The following is a 25,698-nucleotide window of genomic DNA, read 5'->3' as shown; positions in this document are numbered from 1 at the left end:
TGCAGACAGGAGGAAGCATTTCCTTAGTCACCAGTTCCCCAATGATCATACTGCAGCATTATCAAAAGGCCTTTACACATGATGAGATTATCGAACAAATTATTTTTGTTTGTTTTTTTTTGTTGTTTTTTTTTGTTGTTTTTTTTGCATGCTAGAATACAACTTCAGAAATGATTTTTTTTTTTTTCGGACAAAAACTACTGATTAAAAAATCGCATGATCTGATATCGTATGAGAAGCATTTTCGCGTTTGTTCCTTCGGATAATTTCAGACAAAGATCTGATTATCATATGATCGCTTCGAAAGTGGTATTTTTCGCCCGATTTTTCTGATCATGTGTACTAGACTTAAGCAACAGAGTGAAAAGTTGCAGCAGGATCAGCAGATAGCTTATCTGTGTCAGACATTTGTGATTATGCTAAAGCCTGGTACACACTACAAGTTAGCCACTGTACTAACTATCCAAAATTAGTGCAGCGATCTCCCCTGCTGAGCCGCCCCCCCCCCCCCCCCCCGCCAGAACACTCCAGTCAGCTCTCTCTGCCATTGGCTGAGAACGCTGATCGAGAGTCGGTCAGCTGCTGGTTTTCTAGCATGCTCGTCCGTCAGAAGCCATCTTCCTTCGAACAGACCGACATACACACAGGCCAATTGTTGGACTGTTTTTATTGAGCTGGGCGATGTCTCTCGACATTTGGCCTGTGTGTACGGGGCTTTAAACAAAGATTATACTGTCCATGTGAAGAGAACAGAAGATACAATCATTGTCAGGAGTGCTGTGATCTTTGTAAGGCATAGTAAATACCTTCAAGTGTTACGACAACACATTACATAACATGCATGCACTTAAAGTGGTTGTAAAGTCAGAAGGTTTTTTATCTTAGTGCATTCTATGCATTAGGTTAAGAAACCTTCTGTGTGCAGCAGCTCCATTGGCTCCCGCTGCTGTCAATCAAATTCAGTCAGCCAATGAGAAAAGAAAGGGGGGGCAGGCCGCAACTCTGTCTACAGCTCGGCTCGGGTGCCCCCATAGCAAGCTGTCTGCTGTGGGGGCCCTTGTCAGGAGGGAGGGGCTAGGAGAGCCAAGGAGGATCTGGGCTGCTCTGTGCAAATCCACTGCACAGGGCAGGTAAGTATAACATGTTTATTTTTTTTAACAACAAAAAAAGACGAGACTTTATAATCACTTTAACATAAAAAATATATCTGATGCTAGGTCTGTCTTAAGTGTTTTTACGCTCACTCAATTTATGTTGACTTTTGGAGGATGCTTTCATTCTTTACATTTTGCTCCATCCTGCATCCTGCAAAAAATGATTATTCATATACATTGACAGTTCAGGTATGTGATGGTTTTTAGTCTATCTGATTGCAGACTCCTGCCCTAAATGTTCTCTGGGAAAAATGCTGCTGTGACGATGTGGTTGTGAGAACAGCATGTTGTGAAGCCTTGGTGACACTGGTAGAGCAGAAACATGCAGACTTCACCTATGTCTTCAATGGAATTCTGAACCTCTTCCCTTCCGCAAAGTAAGTTTCAAATGTACATAACTTGTGGTAGAATGCTCTTTTTTATGTTTCCCACTCGCAATCCCTTTTTTCAGCAACCTTGGTCCATTACATCTGTGATCTGTTTGAAGTGTGGCCTAAGGATAGTTCGGATTTTGGATCTGTTTAGACAAACATGTATTAAAATTTTGCGATTTTATTTATTTTATGGTGATCTGTTCTAGACTGAAATGAAGACCTGTTGTTCTTGGGCCTTGTCACCTTGATATGACTTATTATGTTACAGTTATAAGAGGGGGTCTAGGATTACTAATAATATTAACACGGGGGGGAAAAAATTCATGGAAAGTCAGTGTTTTTTCTTTTCTTTTTGACCCAATTAAAGCCAATTCAATAAAGTATGTTTACAAAAAAGTCTTGTCTATCTGGGAAAAAATCTATGTAGACAAAGCTCTTTTCTTTATCGTACATCATGGGACACAGAGCCATAGTAGTAACTATATGGGTTATAGGCCACCTTTAGGTGACGGACACTGGCACACCCTAGACAGGAAGTTTTACTCCCTATATAACCCCTCCCCTTACTGGGAGTACCTCAGTTTTTTCACCAGTGTCTAAGGTGTTGGTCACGAGTAAAGATGTTCTATGCTGAGCTCCGCTGGAGTAATCTTTGCTGGGGCAAGCTATGCAGCCAGATCCATTCATAGTGTCTTTTTAGGCGCTAACGCTTCTCTTTTTGGAGAGCTGGACCCTGGGATCCAGTGCTTTGGTTTTTTCAGCCTTATAGCTTCCTGGCGGGGTGCTTTACAGGTCCAAGGGTGTGAAACCCCCGATTAAAAAGGGGCCTCGGTCCTTAAAGGTTTTCTAACGGAGCCCACCGTGAGGGGTGAAGATTGGGTCTGTTTGGTTTACCACAGAACTCTGCAGTAGGATAAGGCAAGTGGATATTCCTAAAGAAGTTCTTATGGGTTTTTCTCCTTTAACCACTTCCTGCCCGGCCCATAGCAGATGACGGCCGGGCAGTGGTTCAGTTACCCTGACTGGGTGTCATATGACGTCCAGCAGGATAACATGCCGCCGCGCGCCCGCATCGCGGCGATCGGTGGAGAGGTGTGTCAGTCTGACACACCGCTCCACCGATCTTGGTAAAGAGCCTCCGGCGGAGGCTCTTTACCACGTGATCAGCCGTGTCCAATCATGGCTGATCACCATGTCAATAGGAAGAGCCGTTGATCGGCTTTTCCTCACTCGTGTCTGACAGACGCGAGTAGAGGAGAGCTGATCGGTGGTTCTGACAGGGGGGGTCAGCGCAGCCCCCCCTCAGATCACCACAATGGACCATCAGGGATCGCCACTAGGACCACCAGGGAAGGGGGGCAACATGTGGATGGCCAGATATGTACCCCATGGCCATCCACATGTGCCCAGTCAGTGCCCAATCTGTGCCAATCAGTGCCCACAAATGGGCACTGATTGGCACCATTATATAGCTCTGATGCCCAGCAATGCCACCCTTAGGGGCATTAGTGCCATCAATCAGTGTCATCAATGCCACCCATCAGTGTCCATCGGTGCCTCCCATCAGTGCCACCCATAAGTACCCATCAGTGCCACCCATAGGTACCCATCAATGCCACCTACGAATGCCCATCAGTGCCGCCTATGAGTGCCCATCGGTGCCGCCTAATAGTGCCAAACAGTGCCACCGATCAGTGCCCATCGGTGCTGCCTACAAGTGCCCTTCAGTGCCACCTCATCAGTGCCCGTCAGTGCAGCCATATCAGTGCCCCTCATTGAAGAAGAAAACGTACTTATTTCCAAAAAATTTTAACAGAAACAAAGAAAAACTATTTTTTTTTTCAAAATTTTTATTGCACAAAAAATAAAAACCGCAGAGGTGATCAAATACCACCAAAAGAAAGCTCTATTTGTGGGAACAAAATGATAAAAAAATTGTTTGGGTACAGTGTTGCATGACCGTGCAGTTGTCATTCAAATTGCGACAGCGCTGAAAGCTGAAAATTGGCCTGGGCGGGAAGGTGTCTAGGTGCCTGTTATTGAAGTGGTTAACCACTTCCCACCCGGCCACTGCACATATACGGCCGGGTGGGAGCTCCCTCCTTCTGACTGGACGTTCCCGAACGTCCTTCAGAAGGAGCGGGATCACGCGGGCGCGCTCCCGCGCAGCCGCGCAATCCCGATGCGCGCGTGTCACTCGGACACGCCGCATCTCAGAGCGGCAGGAGGGCAATGTGATTTGCCCTCCTGATCCGCACGATGGCTGTGTGTAATCACAGCCATCGTATAGTAAACAAGGGGGAGGGGGTGGCAGATGACAGGAGATCGCGCCGCCACGTGCCCGCGCAGCGGCGCGATCCCGATCTGCCTGTGTCCCCCAGAGACAGCACAACACAGGAGGGCCCTGTGATTGGCCCTCCTGATCACATGACGACTGTGTCCAATCACAGTCGTCATGTAATGTAAATAGAGAGCGTAGTAACTGCTCTCATCTCTTCCTCTCCTCACACAGAGCCTGTCAGTGAGGAGAGGAAGAGAGATCTGTGCTGCAGCCAGGAGATCAGTGAGTAATAAAGCTGTTTGTCTGCTGTTTACCCACTGATCACCCAGCTAGTGTCCCCAAAACACAGTGTCCCCAAAACACAGTGTCCCCAAAACACAGTGTCCCCAAACAGTGAAAACACCTGTCAGTGAACATCTGCCCGTCAACAACTGGCACATCTGTCCGCCAACAGCGGGCACATCTGTCCGCCAACAGCCGGCACATCAGCCCGTCGTCATCAGGCACATCTGCCCGCCTGCCATCAGGCACATCTGCCCGCCATCAGGCACATCTGCCCGCCTGCCATCAGGCACATCTGCCCGCCAGTCATCAGGCACATCTGCCCGCCAGTCATCAGGCACATCTGCCCGCTAGTCATCAGGCACATCTGCCCGCCAGTCATCAGGCACATCTGCCGCCCGCCATCAGGCACATCTGACACCGTCAACAGCTAACACATCAGCCCGTCATCAGCTGACACATCAGCCCGTCAACAGCTGACACATCAGCTGCCCACCATCATCAGGCACATCTGCCTGCCTGCCATCAGGCACATCTGCCCTCCAGTCATCAGGCACATCTGCCCGCCAGTCATCAGGCACATCTGCCGCCCGCCATCAGGCACATCTGTCGCCCGCCATCTGACACCGTCATCAGCTGACACATCAGCCCGTCATCAGCTGACACATCAGCCGCCCACCATCATCAGGCACATCTGCCCGCCCGCCATTAGGCACATCTGCCAGCCGCCATCTGCCCACGATCAGGCACATCTGCCACCCACCATCTGGCACAGCCGCCCACCATCTGGCACATCTGCCGCCTGCCATCTGACACATCTGCCTGCCAACATGACAAAAAGGTCTTACAGTGCAGAGGAGGCTCTCCAAATACTCCAGAGTATGTCGGACGAGAGTAGCGGGGAATTCTCTCCGTCAGACTCGGATAGTGACTATGAGCCAGTGGAAAGCAGTGGCTCCGAGTTGGAAACAGAGGAAGATACAATCCTAACAAGGAGAATCAGGAGAAATGAGCAGGAGGAGGCATTCACCAGCAGCGCAGCACTCCAGGGCATCCACCAGCAGGCATCCACCAGCAGCGCAGCACTCCAGGATGATATGCAGGCATCCACCAGCAGCCCAGCACTCCAGGATGACATGCAGGCATCCACCAGTAGCGCAGCACTCCAGGGCATCCACCAGCAGGCATCCACCAGCAGCGCAGCACTTCGGGATAGGCGGGCATCCACCAGCACTTCTGCAACCTTCCTAGAAGATAGGCCAGATGCTAGCAACGGATCCCATCAACGAGGCAGTGCCCATACTAGCCTCCCAGATGTTCTACTGTATCCAACATGGCTGCCCGATACATCAGTAGAACCTGTAATACCCCTTTTCACAGCCCAGCCAGGCCCTCAGATGCAGACGGAAAATGTAACCCCACTTTATTATTTTCATTTATTTTTTACCAATGAACTCCTAACCTACATTGTGGAGCAATGTAATCTATACGCCAGCCAACACATAGCCAACAATCCCAGTTCCTCATATGCCCGTCCTTTTGTTTGGAAACCCCTCACCGTAGAAGAATTTAAAATTTTCCTTGGCCTAACCCTCAACATGGGGCTGACAAAAAAAAATGAACTCCATTCCTACTGGTCTACCCAACCTATCCACCACATGCCGATCTATTCGTCATTTATGCCCAGAACCCGTTATGAGATGATCATGAGATTTTTACACTTCAATAACAATGCCCAATGCCTCCCTCGAAATCATCCCAGTTACGATAAGTTATTCAAAATTCGGCCCCTAATCAATTTTTTTTGCGCCAGCTTCAAGGAGATGTTTACCCCTGATAGAAACATATGTGTGGATGAATCCCTGGTGCACTTCACCGGAAGACTGGGAATAAAACAATACCTCCCCAGTAAAAGAGCCAGACGTGGGGTAAAATTTTATAAGATGTGTGACAGGGCCACGGGTTACACATATGATTTTATGATTTATGAGGGAAAAGACAGACAGCTAAACCCCCCTGGATGCCCTACCTACATGGGAACAAGTGGCAAAATTGTCTGGCAGCTGATCCAACCATTACTTGGGAAAGGTTACCACCTTTACGTAGACAATTTCTACACTAGTCTCCCACTTTTCCGCCATTTGTACCTGAAGAACACTGTGGCCTGTGGGACAGCACGGACCAACCGCAAAGGCTTCCCACAAAGATTGGTCACCAAGAAATTAAGGAAGGGTGAAATGGCCAGTATGCGAACTGAAGAAGTACTAGCGGTGAAGTGGAGAGATAAAAAAAGAGATGTCTACATCCTTTCAACAATACATGACGACACCTTGGTGGAACTTCAGAGAAGAGGAGGCCCCATACAGAAGCCAAAATGTGTGCATGAGTACAACCTATACATGGGGGGGGTGGATATGAACGACCAGATGATGCAGCCCTACTTGGCCACCAGGAGATCACTATTTTGGTACAAGAAAGTCGCCATTTATTTGATGCAACTTGCCCTATTTAATTCCTATATCATTTTTTCTAAGTGCACCCAAAGTTCCCTACCCTATCTAAAATTCCAAGAAGAAGTTTTCACAGCCCTTCTCTATCCCCAAGGCCAAGCCCCTCAACTAATTCGCTCCGATGCGTTAGCCAGACTCCATGAAAGGCACTTTCCCGAAATCCTCCCTCTTACCCAAACAGGTCGCAAACCCCCAAAAAAATGTCGTGTATGTGCAAGTAGAGGAATTCGCCGTGACACCCGATACTACTGTCCCGAATGTCCCTCCGAGCCAGGGCTCTGTATTGGAACATGCTATCGGAGCTATCATACTTCACTACACTATTAGTACAGTGAAGGTGATTTTTTTCCACTATCTGCCATTTCTGTGAATGACCCGGACTGTTAACGACTATGCCTCTGCCAAACATGTTTCTGCCTTCAACGTAAATTGACCCGGACTGTTAACGACTATGCCTCTGCCAAACATCTTTCTGCCTTCAACGTGAATTGACCCGGACTGTTAAATGACCATGATTTTTGCCTGCCTCCTGAACTGATCATTTGCCCTGCCACTGTACAGCACAGGGGTCTCACATATGTGAGGGGCTCCAGAAAAGGTTTTCCGAGTGGAGAAAACATTTTTCTCCGGGTTTTTAGTTTTCTCGGATTAGGGTCTGGAGACTCGGAGGCTTCGTAGAGATTTGGGTGGGAAGAAGCCTCTACCCCTGTCCTCAGGTCTTACCTGACCAAGGCCCAATGTACAAAGTGCTGCCTGCTGCCACCTGAACTGGCCATGCCTTTTGCCTGCCACATGACCTTGCCATGCATTTGCCTGCCACATGACCTTGCCATGCCTTTGCCTACCACCTGGACTGGCCATGCCTATGCCTGTTACCTGAACTGCCTGCTAAACCTTGGACTGTACTGAACCATGTTCATACTTTTCCATATCTGTCTGCTGCCTGGACAATTCCTGGACATTTCCTTTGGCTATCTGGACAAATGCTTTGGCTGCTCTGGAACGGTATTCCTGCCTGCTAAAACCACAGGTGAGCTTTTTTTTTTACCTTTTGCTCAGCAGAATGTATTTTGGGGTGTAATTCTTGGTGTGTACATGCTATGTGTTAGAAGCCTGGAGGTGCTACTTGCATGTTGGGCCTCTGTATGTGGCCAGGTAGTGGAAAAGTCTCACACATGGGGTATCGCCATACTCAGGACGAGTGGCAGAATGTATTTTGGGATGTCATTTTGGCTATGTACATGCTATGTGTAAGACAGATCTTCTAAATTGACAACTTTGTGAGAAAAAAAATAGGTTTTCATTTTCTTTCCACATTTTCCAAAAACTTGTGGAAAGAAATTACATGTTAAAAAGACTCATTATGCCTCATAGAATATACATTGGGTTGTTTTCTTTCCAAAATGGGGTCATTTTGTGGGTAATTCCATTGTCCTGGTGCTCCAGGGCCTTCAAAAATGTGATAGGTACTCAGGAAATGAAATGTGTAATTTATGCCTTTAGAACGCCTGATGGTGCTATATGGATGTTGGGCCTCTGTATGTGGCCAGGCTGTGGAAAAGTCTCACACATGGGGTATCGTCACACTCAGGACGAGTAGCAGAATGTATTTTGGGGTGTCATTTTGGCTATGTACATGCTATGTGTTAGAAAGATCTTCTAAATTGACAACTTTGTGAGAAAAAAATAGGTTTTCATTTTCTTTCCACTATTTCCAAAAACTTGTGGAAAGAAATGACATGTTCAAAAGACTCAGTATGCCTCATAGAATATACATTGGGTTGTTTTCTTTCCAAAATGGGGTCATTTTGTGGGTAATTCCATTGTCCTGATGCTCCAGGGCCTTCAAAAATGTGATAGGTACTCAGGAAATGAAATGTGTAATTTATGCCTTTAGAACGCCTGATGGTGCTATATGGATGTTGGGCCTCTGTATGTGGCCAGGCTGTGGAAAAGTCTCACACATGGGGTATCGCCATCCTCAGGACGAATAGCAGAATGTATTTTGGGGTGTCATTTTGGCTATGTACATGCTATGTGTTAGAAAGATCTTCTAAATTGACAACTTTGTGAGAAAAAAATAGGTTTTCATTTTCTTTCCACATTTTCCATAAACTTGTGGGAAGAAATGACATGTTCAAAAGACTCAGTATGCCTCATAGAATATACATTGTGTTGTTTTCTTTCCAAAATGGGGTCATTTTGTGGGTAATTCCATTGTCCTGGTGCTCCAGGGCCTTCAAAAATGTGATAGGTACTCAGAAAATGAAATGTGTAATTTATGCCTTTAGAACGCCTGATGGTGCTATATGGATGTTGGGCCTCTGTATGTGGCCAGGCTGTGGAAAAGTCTCACACATGGGGTATCGCCATACTCAGGACGAATAGCATAATGTATTTTGGGGTGTAATTGCAATTATGCCTGCACCGTGTGTGAGAAATAACTTGTAAATATGACAATTTAGTGAAGAAAAAAAAAAAATCTATATTTCTTAATTTTCCAAAGCATTGTGGGGAAAAAATTTCAACTTCAAAAAATTCACTATGCCTCTTACTAAATACCTCAGACTGTCTTCTTTCCAAAAAGGGGTCTTTTGGGGGGTTATTGTACTGTCCTGACATTTTAGGGCCTCAAGAAATGAGATCAGTGCATTAGGCCATCAGTGCATTAGGATTGATACATTTTCAATAATGCGTAGCATGGCTTGTAGACTCTATAACTTTCACACAAACCAATGATCATACAATTATCAGGATTTTTTTTACCAAAGACATGTGGTAGAATACATTTTTGCCTAAATTTTCGACAAAATTAAATTTTTTTGGTTTCTTTTAAAAGAGAAAGTAGAAAATTTTGTTTTTTTTTCAAAATATTCGCTCTTTTTTCGCTTATATCACAAAAAATAAAAAATGAAGTGGTGAATAAATACCACCAAAAGAAAGCTCTATTTGTGTGAACAAAATGATAAAAATTTCATTTGGGTACAGTGTAGCATGACTGAGTAATTGTCATTCAAAGTGAGAGAGCACTGAAAGCTGAAAATTGGTCTGGGAAGGAAGGGGGTGAAAGTGCCCAGTATTGAGGTGGTTAAGTAAACGTTGTCATGCCTAAAGTAACCACTGGGGGCTGTCAAGAGCACGTACCTGTTCAATGCTTGTCAGATCTCGTTTCTGTGTTAGAAGCTGCAGGCTTCCTTCAGTCCCAAGCCACTGGTAAGATTTTGGGGTTTTTTCTTCTGAATACATCCCCCACCAGGGCTCCCCTCTCCAGTAAGCAGAGGGAGCCCGGAACGGTTAGTGGTATGCCGCTCCGCTCCCTCTTACGCTGCTGTCAGCGGCTGGTTCTTTCCTTCTCTGTCCTCCCCTCAGATTCGGCTCTCCTCCTCTCCAACCCCCCCTCCCCCCACATGCCGATCCGGTCGATCGGAGGCTGCCTGCGCGGGAAAACAATCTCTTTTAAAAAGAGTGAGGGGGTGCGGAAGACGGAGGAGGGGGGCGTGGCTTAGCGCGGCATCGGTGTGCTTCAGCGTCCACACGCAGGACTGTGTAAGCTATAAATAAAGCCTTTTCAGGCTGCATTTTCTTAAGGGAGGGACACAGAGCAGACGGGCGCATGTGAGTGTGGTGACACAGGCATTCCCCAGGCACATTTACTTTGCATCAGACTGAGCGTTAATAGCAGCGGCAGTTGCTGAACTATTTGCTCAGCAGTGGGTGCATTTTTTCTGTCAGTACCTCTGTGTTTGTGTTTGGCACTATATGGTTGGCAGAGGGGAAGGTGCAAACACCCTAAAAAAGAACCGAAAGGTGTTACCCTCGTGCTCTGGGGACCCTGGTCTTGCTTCTGCAGCACCATCCTCCCCTGAAGGAAGTGGGGAGGCCGGTCAGAGTGAGCCATTGGGTTCGGCAATTGTTGCCACTGTTTCCAACATTTCAGCCCCTGTCTTTATTACTGAGGATGTTTTCTTCTCAGCTATGATGGGATTGGAAGAAAGGTTAACGGCTATAATCGCGTCTTCCTAGAATGGGAGAAAGCGCGCTAGGCCCCCTTCTACCACCCAGGACCCTCAAACAGAGGAATAGTGGGAGGGAGAAGATGAATCCCCCTCAGGGGATCATGAAGAGGCTGATGACTACTCTTCCGAGGGATCAAGTGTGGATGAACCTGCTTCAGCTTCAAAATCTGAGAAATTGCTGGTGCAATCTCTTACTGAAATGGTACGCTCCACATTTAAGCTACCCTTAACTGAGTTGGCTGAAAAGCCCACTTCTTGTTTGGGTTCACTAAAGCCTCCTCAAGCTTTGCGGGCCTTTCCAGTCCATTCATTGCTGGAACAACTTATGTATTCTGAGTGGGATCACCCAGATAAGCATTTTTTTCCTCCTAAAAAATTTTCAACACTTTATCCTATGGAGAAAAAATTTACTAAAAAATGGGGTATACCAGCAGTTGACGCTGCTATATCCTCTGTGAATAAAAATTTGACTTGTCCGGTTGACAACGCTCAAATGCTTAGGGATCTAACCAATAAAAAGTTGGAATTCCAGTTAAAAAACATTTTTTCTTTTGGCAGGTTCAGTGTCTCAACCTGTAGTAGCGGCAATTGGGGTATGTCAATCCTTGAGGGACCAGTTGAGACAGGTGCTCAAGGTTATCCCTGATCAGCAGGCCCAGGATTTAGCAGAGTTGCCAAGGGTTTTATGTTTTGCAATTGACGCAATGAGAGATTCTATTATTCAGATCTCTCGCCTTACGCTTGGGTTGGTGAATATACGTAGAATCTCATGGTTGAAAAGTTGGTCAGCCGAAGCGCCATGCAAAAAGCTCCTGGCTGGTTTTCCTTTTCGTGGTGAAAGGCTGTTTGGGGATGATTTGGACAAATAAATCCAAAAAATATCAAGTGGAAAGAGTACCCTTTTGCCAGTTAAGAAAAGGAGTAAACGTCCCTCATTTAAACGGATTCCTTCTCCAGGGCTAGGGGCATCAGCCTCCAGGCAGTCGTGACGGCCTCCGTCAGGTTGAAAAGGTAAACCTCAGGGTCAACCCCAGGGACAAAAGAAGTCCTGGGGCAGGAAACCTACAAGACAGAATACTAAAGCCTCTTTATGAAGGGGCGCCCCACTTGCTCGAGTGGGGGGAAGGCTTCTGCAGTTCTCAAGGGGATGACAGGAAGAGGTTCGAGACAGATGGGTGGTCTCCACAATAGCTCTAGGTTAAATACGAGAGTTTCCGTCTCCTTGTTTCCTCAGGTCAAACGTCCCCAAAGATCCAGAGAAACAGAAGTCTCTCTTTCAAGCGTTAGACCGACTTTTGTCTCAAAAAGTGATCATGGTGGTCCCCATGGAAGAGCAGGGATTGGGGTTTTATTCAAACCTTTTCATGGTGCCAAAACCAAATGGAGATGTCAGACCCATTCTAGATCTCAAAGATCTAAACCGATTCCTGAATATCAGCTCTTTTCACATGGAATCAATCCGATCAGTTGTCTCCACCCTATTTCTGGCATCAATCGACATCTAGGATGCATACCTGCATGTGCCCATATTCCCTGCTCACCAGAAGTATCTGCGTTTCGAGGTAGAAAAAGTCTATTTTCAGTTTGTAGCTTTGCCTTTTCGGTCTAGTTACTGCACCTCGGGTGTTTACAAAAGTTCTAGCCCCTCCTCTGGCCAAGTTAAAGGGCTCAAGGTATAACAATTGTGGCATACCTAGATGACCTGCTCTTGATAGACCGGTCGGTAGCCCGCTTAGACCAAAGCATGGTCATCACAGTCAACTACCTGGAATACCTAGGTTGGATCCTCAATCTAGAGAAACCTTTAAAACTTCTTTAAAACTATTAAGAGTACTTGGGTCTGATCATAGCCCAGAAAATGGTGTTTTACCCCAGGTAAAAATCAGTTCTATAAAAGAGCTGGTTCAGGTGGTTAGGGCGAAGAAGGATCCTTCTATTCGCCTTTGCATGAGGTTGTTGGGAAAGATGGTGGCTTCATTCAAAGCAGTTCCCTATGCTCAGTTTCATTCGAGACTGCTGCAAAACAGTATCCTATCTGCTTGGAACAAGAAGGTCCAAGTGCTAGATTTTCCAATGCGTCTGTCGCAAAAGTGCGCCAGAGTCTCAGTTGGTGGAGGATATCCAAGAATCTGTAGAAGGGGAAATCCTTCATGCCAGTTACCTGGAAGGTGGTAACAACAGATGCCAGCCCTTCAGGTTGGGGAGCAGTCCTGGAAGAAGCGACTGTGCAAGGAAAATGATCCAGGACCAAAGGACCTTGCCCATCAACATTCTAGAGATTCGGGCAGCACATTTATCCCTAAGAGCCTGGACGTTCAGGTTGCCGAATTGTCTGGTCAGGATTCAATCCGACAATGCCACAGCAGTGTCTTATATCAATCCCCAAGGGGGCACCAGAAATCATTCAGCCCAAGGAGAGGTAAACCATATCCTAGCCTGGGCAGAAGAGCATGTGCCATGCATATTGACTATCTTCATTCCAGGGATAGAGAATTGGCAACGGACTACTTGAGTCGCCAACAGTTGTTCCCGGGGGAATGGTCCCTTCACCCTGACATCTTCCTGGTCATATGCCAAAGATGGGGAGTCCCGGATGGGGATCTGTTTGCATCCAGATTCAACAACAAAGTCGACAACTTTGTGTCAAGAACAAGGGATCCGCTCGTGTGCAGAACGGACGCCTTAGTGACCCCGTGGGATCGGTTCTCGCTGATTTATACATTCCCTCTTATTCTGGTGCTAGCTTGTCATCTTCGCAGGATCAAGCAGGAAAAGAAGTCAGTGGTTCTTGTGGCCCCAGCGTGGCCCAGCAGGTCCTGGTATGCAGAGATTGTAAGGATGGCGGTAGGGGACCCATGGACCCTACCACCTCGTCCAGGCCTGCTCTGGCAGGGACCAGTATTCCATCCTACCTTACAAACGCTAAATTCAATGGTTTGGCTATTAAAACCCACATTCTGAAGAATCGTGGGCTTTCAGGTTCAGTGATATCTACCTTAATTAATGCAAGGAAGCCAGCTTCCAGAGTCATTTATTATAGAATCTGGAGGGCATATGTTTCCTGGTGTGAATCCAGGGGTTGGCTTCCTAGAAATATGTTATAGTTAGAATTCTTGCCTTTCTACAAATGGGATTAGAAATGAAGCTGGCCTTGAGTACCATCAAAGGTCAGGTCTCAGCCTTATCGGTATTGTTCCAACGACCACTTGCTTCGCATTACAGGGGGTAACATGGCTTAACCCGCGGTTAGGTCACCCTTGAAACCTTGGGACCTGAATCTAATTTTGTCGGCTTTACAAAAACAGCCTTTTGAGCCGATACAACATACTCCCTTGATCCTTTTGACAAGGAAGTTAGTTTTTCTGGTTGCCATATCTTCTGCAAGAAGGGTATCAGAGTTGGCTGCTCTTTCTTGTAAAGAGCCATATTTAATTATTATCAAGGATAAGGTGGTATTGCGTCCTCATCCTAACTTTCTACCGAAAGTAGTGTCAAGTTTTCATCTAAGCCAGGATATTGTTCTACCTTAATTTTTTCCAGAACCCTGTTCCACAGAAGAAAAGTCGCTACATTCTCTTAACGTAGTGAGAGCAGTCAAAGTCTACTTGAAGGCGACTACTCAGATTCGGAAAACAGATGTTTTGTTTGTATTGCCTGAAGGTCCTAGTAAAGGACAGGCAGCATCGAAATCCACTATCCTAAGTGGATTCGGCAAGTGATTGTTCAGGCTTATGGTTTGAAAGGGAAAATTCTACCTTTTCAAATCAAAGCGCACTCCACCAGGGCTGTTAGTGCTTCGTGGGCAGTGCATCACCAAGCCTCCATGGCTCAAATCTGCAAGGCCGCAACTTGGTCTTCAGTCCATACATTCACCAGATTCTATCAGGTGGATGTAAAAAGACAGGAGGATATCGCCTTTGGGCGCAGTGTGCTGCATTCAGCAGTATAGGTCCTCGGGTCTGATGACACCCTACTTTGGTTTGTGTCTCCCTCCCTTCAGATAGCATTGGTCTGGGACATCCCATATAGTTACTACTATGGCTCTGTGTCCCGTGATGTACGACAAAGAAAATAGGATTTTTATAACAGCTTACCTGTAAAATCCTTTTCTTGGAGTACATGACGGGACACAGAGGTCCCTCCCCTCTTCTGGTATACACATGTATTGCTTTGCTACAAAAACTGAGGTACTCCCGGTAAGGGAAGGGGTTATATAGGAAGTAAAACTTCCTGTCTAGGGTGTGCCAGTGTCCAACACCTAAAGGTGGCCTTTATAACCCATATAGTTATTACTATGACTCTGTGTCCCGTGATTATCTCCAAGAAAGGATTTTACAGGTAAGCTGTTATAAAAATCCTATTTTTTTTTTTTGTGTATATATATAATTTATTTATTTATTGTTACAGAAATGTCCAGGGATTGGTAAAATGCATTTGGCAACTGCTTCACAGTGAAGCGAAGAATGCAGAGAATAGCAAGGAGCACATACAGAAAAGTATTTACAAGATCTGGTAAGAGTTTACTGAATCTTGAATGAATGGACAAGAGCACCTTTTCTCAGTGGGAGATCTGTACTGTAATGAAAAAAAATGTAATTATATTTAGGGTTTGTCAATGAAGGCCAAACAAAATTAAAATAATTAATTTTTCAACGACCTATTGGGAAAACATGTAGAAAACGTTGAGCAAAACTGGGAAGAAAGTGAGCTCACCTTTCAAACACTTAATAGTATTGCACTTGTTTTTTTCTTGTTAAACTGCGATTTGAACCATTTTTGAAGTGTTCCTTGCTCTTAGCCCCTTAATCTGTGATCGTTATTCTGGGCCTTTCCTAGCTTCTAGCCTGAGGATGTAGAACAGCTAGGTGTCAATTTGGGGCCGACAAGCTTGGCTTCAGTATGTTGTGCACTTGTGCAGCTGGAGGATAGATGGAAAGGATGCCGTGCTCTACAACATTCTTACTGGATCAGTTCTAACTGTCTGAACTGTGAGGATCCTTCATTCAGGGCAAGTAAGAAATGTAAAAAAAGGAACACGGCACCAGATGATGGGTACATTTTGGTAAGAAGTATTATGTAGGTTTAAATAGTGGTTATAAGTGTATGCTAACATGTTAAAAACAATATATATATATATTATAATTTTGACTGTATTTAATTTTTCTGTAAAAACCTGCAAGCAAATTATTTTACTACCCTTTAGACTGCTGTATATTTCTTCTAAGGCTCGCTTCAATGGCGCACAAAGCTAAAGGTCTTTTTTAAATGTTTTAGAGAAATATATGTATAATTCGTTTTGGCAAAGAGAGGTTTGCAACAAATGCGTTACTATTTTGACTTTTGAATTGTTCTACCACAAAGTCCTATTTTTTTTTTCTCTTGTAGAGTGCATGTAGATCCTTGCTGCATACTGTATAATAATGTTTTCTGATCCTATGAGTCATGTTCACAAAGAAAGTTGAATGGAATTTAGCCAGTATGCCAAAATAATGCTAACCTATAAAATGCTTTTAGAAAAGTACACATCATTGTTCCTATAAGAAACTTTCATGTAAACCGTTTATGCCTAATCTAATCATTTTGGATGTCATTTTTAAGTGACGGCAACAAAAAATTTAATGTTGTAAAGATCACCATGAAACAAAGCTGACATGGAACCATTCAGTTATGCACAGGCTGCTAACAAGCATACAGCAGTGTTTGGTTTTCTTATTAAAAAGCCCAATGTTTGTTTTGAAAACTGTCACTACATTATGCTTTTAATGTGTACCTGTAGTTAAACATACCTTAAAGAGACGCTGGGATTGATTTATTAAGGCAAATAGACTGTTTGTTTACTTTGCAAGTGCAGTTGCAGTCTGCAAGGAAATTTGCTCCAGAACTTGGTAAATGAGGAGAAGCTCTGCTGACTGCATCATCCAATCATCTGCACGCAAAAATGCTGTTTGTGTTTTTTTTTTTCCTTAAATGTGATTGGATATTCTTTGCAAAGTGAAGCTTCATCTGATTTACTAAGCTTTTTAGCAAATTCCCTTGCAGAGTGCAACTGCACTTGCAAAGTGCACAGTCTACTTGCCTTTAGTAAATCAAACCCACTGCCATCAAGTTGAATGTTTTTGGAATGGTTGCATTCGTAAAATATTTGAGCTTAGCATTTACAAATGCTGCACTTGAAATAGCAAATCAACATGCCTTTTTCATTAACCCTGTAGTTTTCTTCACCCTCTGACACTTTTAGGAGTGTCAGAGGCTTTCTGTAGTGGCCCTGTACTGGCCCTGAGCTCAACAAAGTGACTAGCTGCTGCCTGTGAAACTTCCAATGTCTGATACCATGTGTGAGAGATTGTCTGCACAGGGCTGTTACTATAGCAAGGGCAGCATCAATATGTGCTAATTTTAAACAGTTTATTGTATGTGAGCAACTTTCCAAAGAGTTTCCAAATGGCAGTGCCTCTTTGGAATCATAAATGTTATAATAGGCACCTACAGACGCAGCAGTACAGATTCCTCCATCCATGCTGTTTAGCGTAGATGGGGGAATCTATTGATTTTTCTTTGAACAAAAGAAATCTATAAGTGTATGAGCAGCTTAAGATCATCTATCTCAAAGATGAGGCTATAGTTAGGAGGGCAGGCCGAATAGGGGAACAATGGCTCAAATTTCAAACCATATATTGCTAGCCTTACTAAAAATAGGGACATGTGGGTATGGACCAGATTTTTTAATCCTAGTTTATTTTTATTTTTTTGTATCTTGGGTCAAAAGTGAACGTACACAGTAAGGTGAATATAGGGAAGCTGTGCTGTCTTCTATAATTCAAGCACGTACAAGCTATTTTTATTTTAATTTTCCTTGCACACAATTAAGTATTATTTGCTCCACATTCAGTAAGCTAAAAGATAATGCCTGTACAAATTCCTTTGCAAAGTGAAGAGCCTATTTGCCTTTAGCAAATCGGCCCCTAAGCTTGCTCCCATTTTGATTTTTGAATTGACCTCTGAAAAATTGTTCAGATTTTATTTACTGCTATGTTTGATTCATAGACTCGTGCTGTGTTGCTTTTATGCAAGCCTTTCATAGTTTTTGTAAATGAACATGGGCCTACCTCTCTTGGGGAGAATAATGATTTCAGCATTTTGCAGTGGACACAGTAGATACTATAAAGTGGACCTGAACTCAAAAAGTTAAGACTTGTTGACTTAAAGGGTACTAGAGATGTAAATTCCAATGTCTAAATATTCCTGTTGTGTCCTCATTGCTGTATCTCTGCACTGTGATATTATCGAAGGCAGGGTGCTAGTCTCCTGAGATTACACCTTCCTGCTGCCGCCTCCCGGCCCTTTAAGAGGTTCTAAATGCCGAGAGGCTGGCATTCTGGTCATGTGACAGCTGTGAGTGGCAGTCACAGTGATCACATGATTGGAAAGCTCCCAATCCCAACTATGCATCGTGAGCTTTCCGATGCCCGCTGGTTACAATGCTGTAAGGATGATCTCAGGCGTGTTCGCAACTCCATGTGCTCAAGCCTGCCAGGAAGCGGACACTCCGCAGTGTTGATCACAGGCAGAGAAGACATTTCCCGATCTGTGCAGCCACGGATTGGGAAATGTCTCACTGCCTGTGATTAGCGCTGCGGGGTGTCCGCTTCCTGTTGGGAATGGGCACGTGCAGTTGTGAACACGCCTGAGCTCATCCTTACAGTGCTGGGAGCGTGCGCTCAGCACAGTTATGTGTTTACTTAGGACCACATACTTGTGGCCTCTTGGCGTTTAAAGCCCACCCGCTGAGAGGCCGCATAAATGTGAACAGACGGTGTTTAAAGTGATATTTAATGTTATCGCTGTTCTTCGTGCTGGAGAGAAGGCTGTAGCTCAGGATCTGCAATGCATGCATCTTCCCATTGCTGCTTTATTCATTATGTGGATCTGTGACTTCTCCTTCTCTCCTGCTGCTTCTTAATCATTTCTTCACCAGTCATCAGGGGTGAACTCTGATATGAGAAAGCAAAGCCTACCTCACCAGGATGGCCACCACCACAAACAAATAACTATGTAGAACAAGCCATGCAAAGTCAGTGATGGGAAGAAGATTAGCTGCAGGGAGCCTACAGGCAATGTGGGTAACTAGTCCTTTGTCCTCCGCTTACCTTTTTTTGGCTACAGCTTCCACAGTTCAGGTTCTCTTTAGTAGCCTATATAGGCCTAACAGAACAGGTTGCTTACCAAAGGCATTCTTGCTGCCCTGCTTTATAATAAATTGTCAAAAAAGGTGGCATAATACATGGAGATTAGCAGATGCACAACATCGGTAGGCAATGTAACAGCTCTCATACAATATGCAATCTCATCGGCGACTTTTGCTGGAGCAGGCTGCAGGAAAAAAGGGCATCAAACTGAAAGCAGACACAAAGAGGAGCTGGGGTGGTGCACCTTTCTCTGCAGCATTCTTTCTCGTCAGATGTGTACTATGAGAACACGTATTCAGCTGAAAAGTGAAATTAGCTAAAACTGCAATTTCTGCCAGCATTACCCCTTCAAGGTTATTATGTGTTTATCACAGCCTGAGGCCACAATCAATTCACTTCAGCTTTATGTACATTACCTCTGTAAAGAATAAAGGTAAAATGAATTGCAGACTAGCTCAGTGTGTCCTGAAGCCTTCTGAAGTCAAGCATGACAGTACACAAACCTTTGTCCCAATTTACAGCACATAACTACGTCTGCTATTAACTTTAGTCACTAATCAAGTGTAACATCCTGTTTCCTTGCTGCTTTATTTTATTTTTTTCCTTTCGCTGCACAGCATAGTCCCATTTTTCCATGTGAAATGCTTTATCTGCTCGACAAAGAGACTGGCTCGCCTACTAAATTATCCCTGAGCCATGCAGTTAAATGCTCGCTATCTTTGCAGCTCCAGCCAAGTGATTGCTGTCTGATTTGGCCCATAAGAACTGGCAGCCATTTAAATGATACTGACTATTTAGCTGTTCTTCAATTGTTTTGCTTTTGTATGCTTTTTCAGTTTCATTCAAGCAGTATTAAACCCAAAACCAAAAATGTTACGTTTTGCAGCTTATCAACCATTAGATGTGGTGGCTGCATCAGTTTTCTTTTCTTAGGCTTCCTTCCCTCTGTTTTCACCTGGTGATCTGGCCAGTAACACACCTCCTGTATTAGAGTGCCCCATGAACAAACACGAGTGTTAAATGTATTATCAGATTTAAATACACTAATAAATTGATTCCAAACTCCAGCTCACACTTTATAAACAGTTACAGCAAACAGTTTTTTTTTCCTTTTGGGATAAAGGTGTTACATGAATAAATTAAAATTGATCATTTTAAGCATCCTTGCCAGTATTGGGTGTTTTTTTTTTTTTCCATCTCTGTAGCTGATGCATTCTGCTGGAGAGCTTGTGCTTTTGAAAAACAGACTGGTTAGAGCTGCACGATTAATCATTAAGAATCGAGATCGCAATTTTTTTTCCCCCCTCGCGATCTTAACAAAGCATTTTCACGATTCTATACAGAAATCTCTGCTCAAGCCGACGGCTGTCAAACCCCCCCCCCCAGAAAAAACAGGCAGTCTGCCAAGTTTCACAACATTCCCCAGCCACTGAGCTAACTATAAACTTTGTAACGTTTTGTTCTTTAGATCAAAGGAATGAACTTCGGTCTGTAAATTAGGTCAGTTTAACCACTTAAAGACTAAGGGCTCTTTCACGCGGAGGATCCACCTGTCCGTTTTTCATCCTTCCGTTTTCGGATGAAAAACGGACATACATGTATCCCTATGGAGCGTCGGATGTCATCGGTGATATGTCCGCTGACATCCGACCCGCTCCGATCCGAAAAGTGTAACGGAGGAAAACCCTACTTTTCCATCCGTTTTCGGATCGGGTGATGACGGACTCTACGGTCCGTCATCATCCGATCCCCCATAGGGGAGAGCGGCGCTCTGACAGGTCCGTCGCTGCACACTGTGCAGCGATGGACCTGTCATTTTCCTGCTCAGCGGGGATCGGCGGAGCGATCCCCGCTGAGCAAGCGGGTGTTCACGGGGCGGATCATCACTGATCCGCCCCGTGTGAAAGAGCCCTAAACCTTTTTCTGACACTTGTTGGTTTCAAGTTAAAATCATTATTTTTTTGCTAGAAAATTACTTAGAACCCCCAAATATTATATATATTTTTTAGCAGAGACCCTAGAGAATAAAATGGTGGCTGTTGCAATATTTTATCTCACACTGTATTTGCGCAGCGGTCTTTCATATGCAATTTTTTGGGAAAAAAAAATATACTTTAATGAATTAAAAAACTAAACCGTAAAGTTAGCCCAATTTTTTCCCCAGTCCGTAATCTGCAGATGTGAGCTCTGAGCACAGCGGTCAATGCAGCGGTCTGACACGCCCCCCACTGAGTCACATCTGCAGCTCTCCAATCAGCAAGGAGTATGAGTATGTTACTAGCAGAGCTCTAGCTCTGACTCGGTTGGGGGTGTTTTACTGCTGCAGCATGGTCTTATCTGTAGACTGTTGCATGGAGGAAAGGACTTTGTACTTTAGCTGGCTCTGATTGGCAGACATATTATATATATATATATATATATATATATATATATATATATATATATATATAAAACATTCATAAAGTTCTTTTTTAATTGCACTCAATCTATCTATTTAGTTTAAATAAAACTGGAATTGGCTTTTAACTTTTTAACCTGTTGCTGTAGCTTGTCTCTGCACAAATGAGAAAGGAAAAATGTAAAATATGCCAGATTTTTTTTTTTTTTCTGGATTGATTTTATATGTAATGCCAGTCTCTTGAAATTCTCCTCTTACCCTTACAAGGTAAGGTTACATTTTTTTTGTACCATGTATGGTTAATTTTTTACACCATACAAAAAATTATAAATTTAAAAAGAGCACAAGAGATCCATCTGACAGAAACAGTGGCAAGCAAGGCAGTAAGCAAACAAAGTGTCTCGGCTATCAGCATTCAAAATCCAATACATTTTCCCAACCTCTGTAGGCTTATAGTAGAGTGGCTAATATGACATTGGCTTTTTTTTTTTAATTCTTATTTATTGTGTTTGTGGCATTTCAGCAAATGGGTAGTAAAATTGATGCAGATTACTGTTATGACAAACAAGCAAAACCCTTAAAATGTATGTATTCCATTGTTTCCTCATAATTCACTACAGATTAGTATTGTGCTTGCTTGGCAAGAGTAGAGAGGTTCTCTACATTTGGCTTCTCTTCAGAGTTCAGGACCTGGGTTACTGAATGAAAGAGAAATAACGGTATGGTTCCATCCATGTTGGAGACATAATTTTCCTCCATCTTTTTTTTTTTCTCCTTTTTGTGTAGGTGTTTTGCTTATTCCTTTTCGGTATTTCTGTAACTTGTTTTGATAAATTAAATTTTGGTCTAGAACAGGGGTCACCAAGCTGCAGCTTGGGGGTCATAGAAATCCCTATTCCTCACAATGGGGCACATTTCCTGCCACTGACATCAACAATGGTGTGCTCAGGAGCCTGTTAATGGCGCCGAACTAGGAAGCGCCGTAGAGTTCCGGGTCTCCAACCCTGTGAGCCCTCGCTTATGCCGATGCTGTAGAAGCCGATTCATGAACAACTGGACCCCCCAGCAGACTGGCACCGATCCCCCCCTTCCCGGACGTCGGACTTATGAGGGAGGTAAGGAGTGGGTTCCTCTGGAGTTAGAGGATGGGAGAGAAGTGGTTGAGCGACGCTGTGTCTCGGAGACACAGCGGGAGCTACGGCAGCGCTGAGAGAGGTGAACGGCGAAAGACAGCTTTACCTACCCCCACTCTCCCCCAGAGTTCTCGGGAAGGAGGCAGAAGGCAGGGTTTCAACTGGGCGGCCAGGATGGCAGGCAGCGTGAGGGGACAGGCACTGGATCAAGGCAGTGCGAGCGATGCCGGATCCCGTGCTCTTTCCCTCCCCGGCATCGATCCCTAGACCACACCAACGGACTAGGTGCCTGTGCATATGAAAAATGAGGAGAGATTGATGTAAAGCAGGCAACCTCAAGGCAGAAGAAGGGAGAGGAGAGCGAGAGAGGAAAAGGAAAGGGAAATCAAACAGAGAGAGAACAGACACAAAGACTCAACAGAAAGATCACTCAAGCAGAATAAAAAAAGAAAGAGAAGTCTACAGTGGAAAAAGGGGGAACACCTAATCCCATCTCCTCAAGATAAGTAAGTTGCTGTACTGTATATGTTAAGAGCTGTACTCTCCTAGATGCTATATATGAGAATCTGTGAGAACTGGATGGTACGAAAAAATTGTTTCTGGTATCCTCCCCCCACTGACTGCAGCCCCTGGTGTATTTTAATCTTATTACAATTTACCCCCAGTTTAAACGATAAATAGGGGTTAATAGGGGTTAATATCTGACTGTACAGTTATCCTCCGGTAAGAAAAATAAATAGAAACACCACTGACATTACTGACACCACTGACATTTAATATCCGAACACTGTTTTGAAAGGTGATATGGTGCAAGAAGTTTGCCAATAAAGGCATAGGGAGACAATAAAAATGGACTATTATAGGAAATGAAAACGGTAAGAAAATCGGCAGAAGCTTAGCTCCCAGTGACGTGATTTTTTTTTTTTTTTTTCCCCTGGTTTTTGTTTTTTTTTGTTTTTTTTTTCCCCTGGGGCCTTTTTTTTTTTTTTTACTTATGAGGGGCAAAAGTGGGAGAGGTGGAGGGGTGGTGACAAAATCCCCATGCCCTAGTATGAGTCCTACCTGGTCCAATGCATAGATATGTAACCCAAGGAGGAGAGGAGGAGGGGGCAGCTCTGGTAGTGGAAAAGCAACAAAGCTCCAAAGGAAAACTAGCAGAAAATAAGGAAAAGAAAGATAAAAAGAGTCAAATATAAACAAATATGGACAATAGCATAGCCCCAGATAGTAGAACAGAGCAAGAAACTGAACTTGAGAACCCCCTTAAAGCAACAGGTGATCAGAAAACAGTCCAATTACCAACAATGACAGACATGGAAAGGATGTTTGCAGCATTGGAAATCTCACTAAAATCAGAAATGACAAAACTTCATAAGGATATGGGACACATGCTCGCTAGAGTGGAGGAGGTGGAGAAAAATCGGATATACATTCAAGAAGGATTAAAGAGTTAAAAGGGGAAATAAAAATATTAAAACAAGAACAACAGGAACAGGCGTATAGATGTGAAGACCAGGAAAATAAGGAAAAGAGGCAAATCAGAGTCCGCGGACTCCCAGAGTCGTCTCAAACAGAAAATTTAATAGGTAATTGGGCAGGTTCTCAATCCAGCAAGCACTAACGAAGCAACAAATGAATTAAAAATTGAAGAAGCATATAGAACAAGAAGGCCACCGGGTCTCTCTAACGAGACTCCAAGAGACATTGTGGTTCGTTTTTGCACCTTAGAAGGAAAGAACCAAGTCTGGAAAAATTTAAAAGGGAAATCACCAATAGTAATCGAGGGAAAGGAAATCCAGATCTTCCAAGACCTATCTCAGGATACGCTAAGAAGAAGGAGGACGTTAAAACCGTTACTAAAAACATTGCAAGAGAATGGACTCCAATACAACTGGGGTTTCCCAGCGTGCCTATTGGTTAAGAGAAACGGAAGAACCATAAAATTGAGATTCCCGGAAGAAATCCCAGATTTCTGTAAGACCTTAGGAATTCCCTTACCAAAAAACTCGGAAGAATCAGTAAAAAAACTGGATAGGCAGATTGGGGAGGAAGCACAATGGCAGCTAGTCCATAGGAAATAGACGTGGAGATAAAGGAAGAGGAGGTGAGGGGCTGGGGGAAATAAGTAAAGGATTAAAATGGGGGAATAAAGGAAGCAGGCATCGGGGGGGAGGAGGGGAGGGGGAGGAAGGGGCGCCTTCTGCTGATATCACCCTAGCCTTTGGGAAGAGGGTGGTTCAAGGGACCATTTAAATTTCCACCTCAGGTGAGGGAGTAGGGATAAGTAACCTTTAAAATCACATGGAACCTACTCATGACATTTTGGCCAAGCACAGAAGGGTTTGGGGGCTTGGTATGGGGGGGGAGGGTGGTAAATGGGAGGGGTAGATGGGGGGGAGGGGAGGGAGGGATTGGAAGGGGAGGGAAGACAGGGGAGGGTTTAGGACTGTCTCACCAAAAAAGAAAAGGGAAAGGAAAAGAGGAATTGAAAAAAGAAAGGAAAGTTTTATGTCGCCTAGCCGGCCGTTCGGACGGAGGGGCTTGCCTGTACGCCCCTGGGAAGAGGTTCTTCCCCCCGTGTCCCTCTCCGGGGCGCGGGTAGGAGGCCCCTCCGATGGGGGAGACAGGACAAGAAACTAGAGCCGTAAATGGAAGAAATAAATAAAGTAAAAATCCTGACGTACAATGTCCGAGGGCTGAATTCGCCTCAAAAAAAGGCGTTTAATTCTGCGGGAAATGGAACAACTCAAAGCTGATATAGTTTTCCTGCAGGAGACGCATATAACGCAGGACTCAAATGTTAAAATATACTAAAAAAAAATTCAATTTTGGCACTATGGAGACTCGCCTACAAGAAGATCAAAAGGTCTCGCAATCGGGTTCGGGAAAAATAGTAGCTTTGAGATTGAAAAGATAAAGGCAGATCCGGAGGGACGTTTTCTCTTTCTTACAGGGACAATACAAGGCACAAAGTATACATTTGCAAACTTTTACTGCCCTAATAAAAACCCTAAAAATTTATAGTGGAGAAAATGGCAGACCTACTCGAATTTAAACAGGGCAAATTGATAATAGCGGGAGATTTTAACTTTGTCATGGATCACAATCTAGACTCTACGTCCACTGCTCTAGATAGAGAAAGAAAACAACTAAGGAGAATTAAAAAGAAATTACATGAATTGCAATTGGTGGATGTTTGGCGAATTCACCACCCAGGGATAAAAGATTACACATTTTTCAACAATACATAAAATGTATACCAGATTGGACTATATTATGCCGGAACACAGATTATTGGGAGATGTATTAGAGACAGAAATTGAAACATCAGTTTTTTCAGATCACTCTCCAGTCTCTATGCAGT

General features: G+C 44.2%; 1 protein-coding gene across 2 annotated transcripts in view; it reads left to right on the top strand.

Moving 5' to 3' along the window:
• The window catches only part of FOCAD (focadhesin), a 278,787-nt gene that overhangs the window by 39,172 nt on the left and 213,917 nt on the right, over positions 1 to 25,698 (top strand). For both annotated transcript variants that reach the window (XM_073636312.1, XM_073636321.1), the window contains 2 exons: positions 1,377 to 1,531; positions 15,025 to 15,129. In XM_073636312.1, the coding sequence (XP_073492413.1) occupies positions 1,377 to 1,531; positions 15,025 to 15,129 (260 nt within the window). The remainder of the gene's footprint in view (positions 1 to 1,376; positions 1,532 to 15,024; positions 15,130 to 25,698) is intronic.

The sequence above is a fragment of the Aquarana catesbeiana genome, linkage group LG01 (genome assembly GCF_042186555.1).
Source record: "Aquarana catesbeiana isolate 2022-GZ linkage group LG01, ASM4218655v1, whole genome shotgun sequence".
NCBI classification, from domain to species: Eukaryota; Metazoa; Chordata; class Amphibia; order Anura; family Ranidae; genus Aquarana; species Aquarana catesbeiana.
This window is presented reverse-complemented; position numbering and strand designations above follow the sequence as displayed.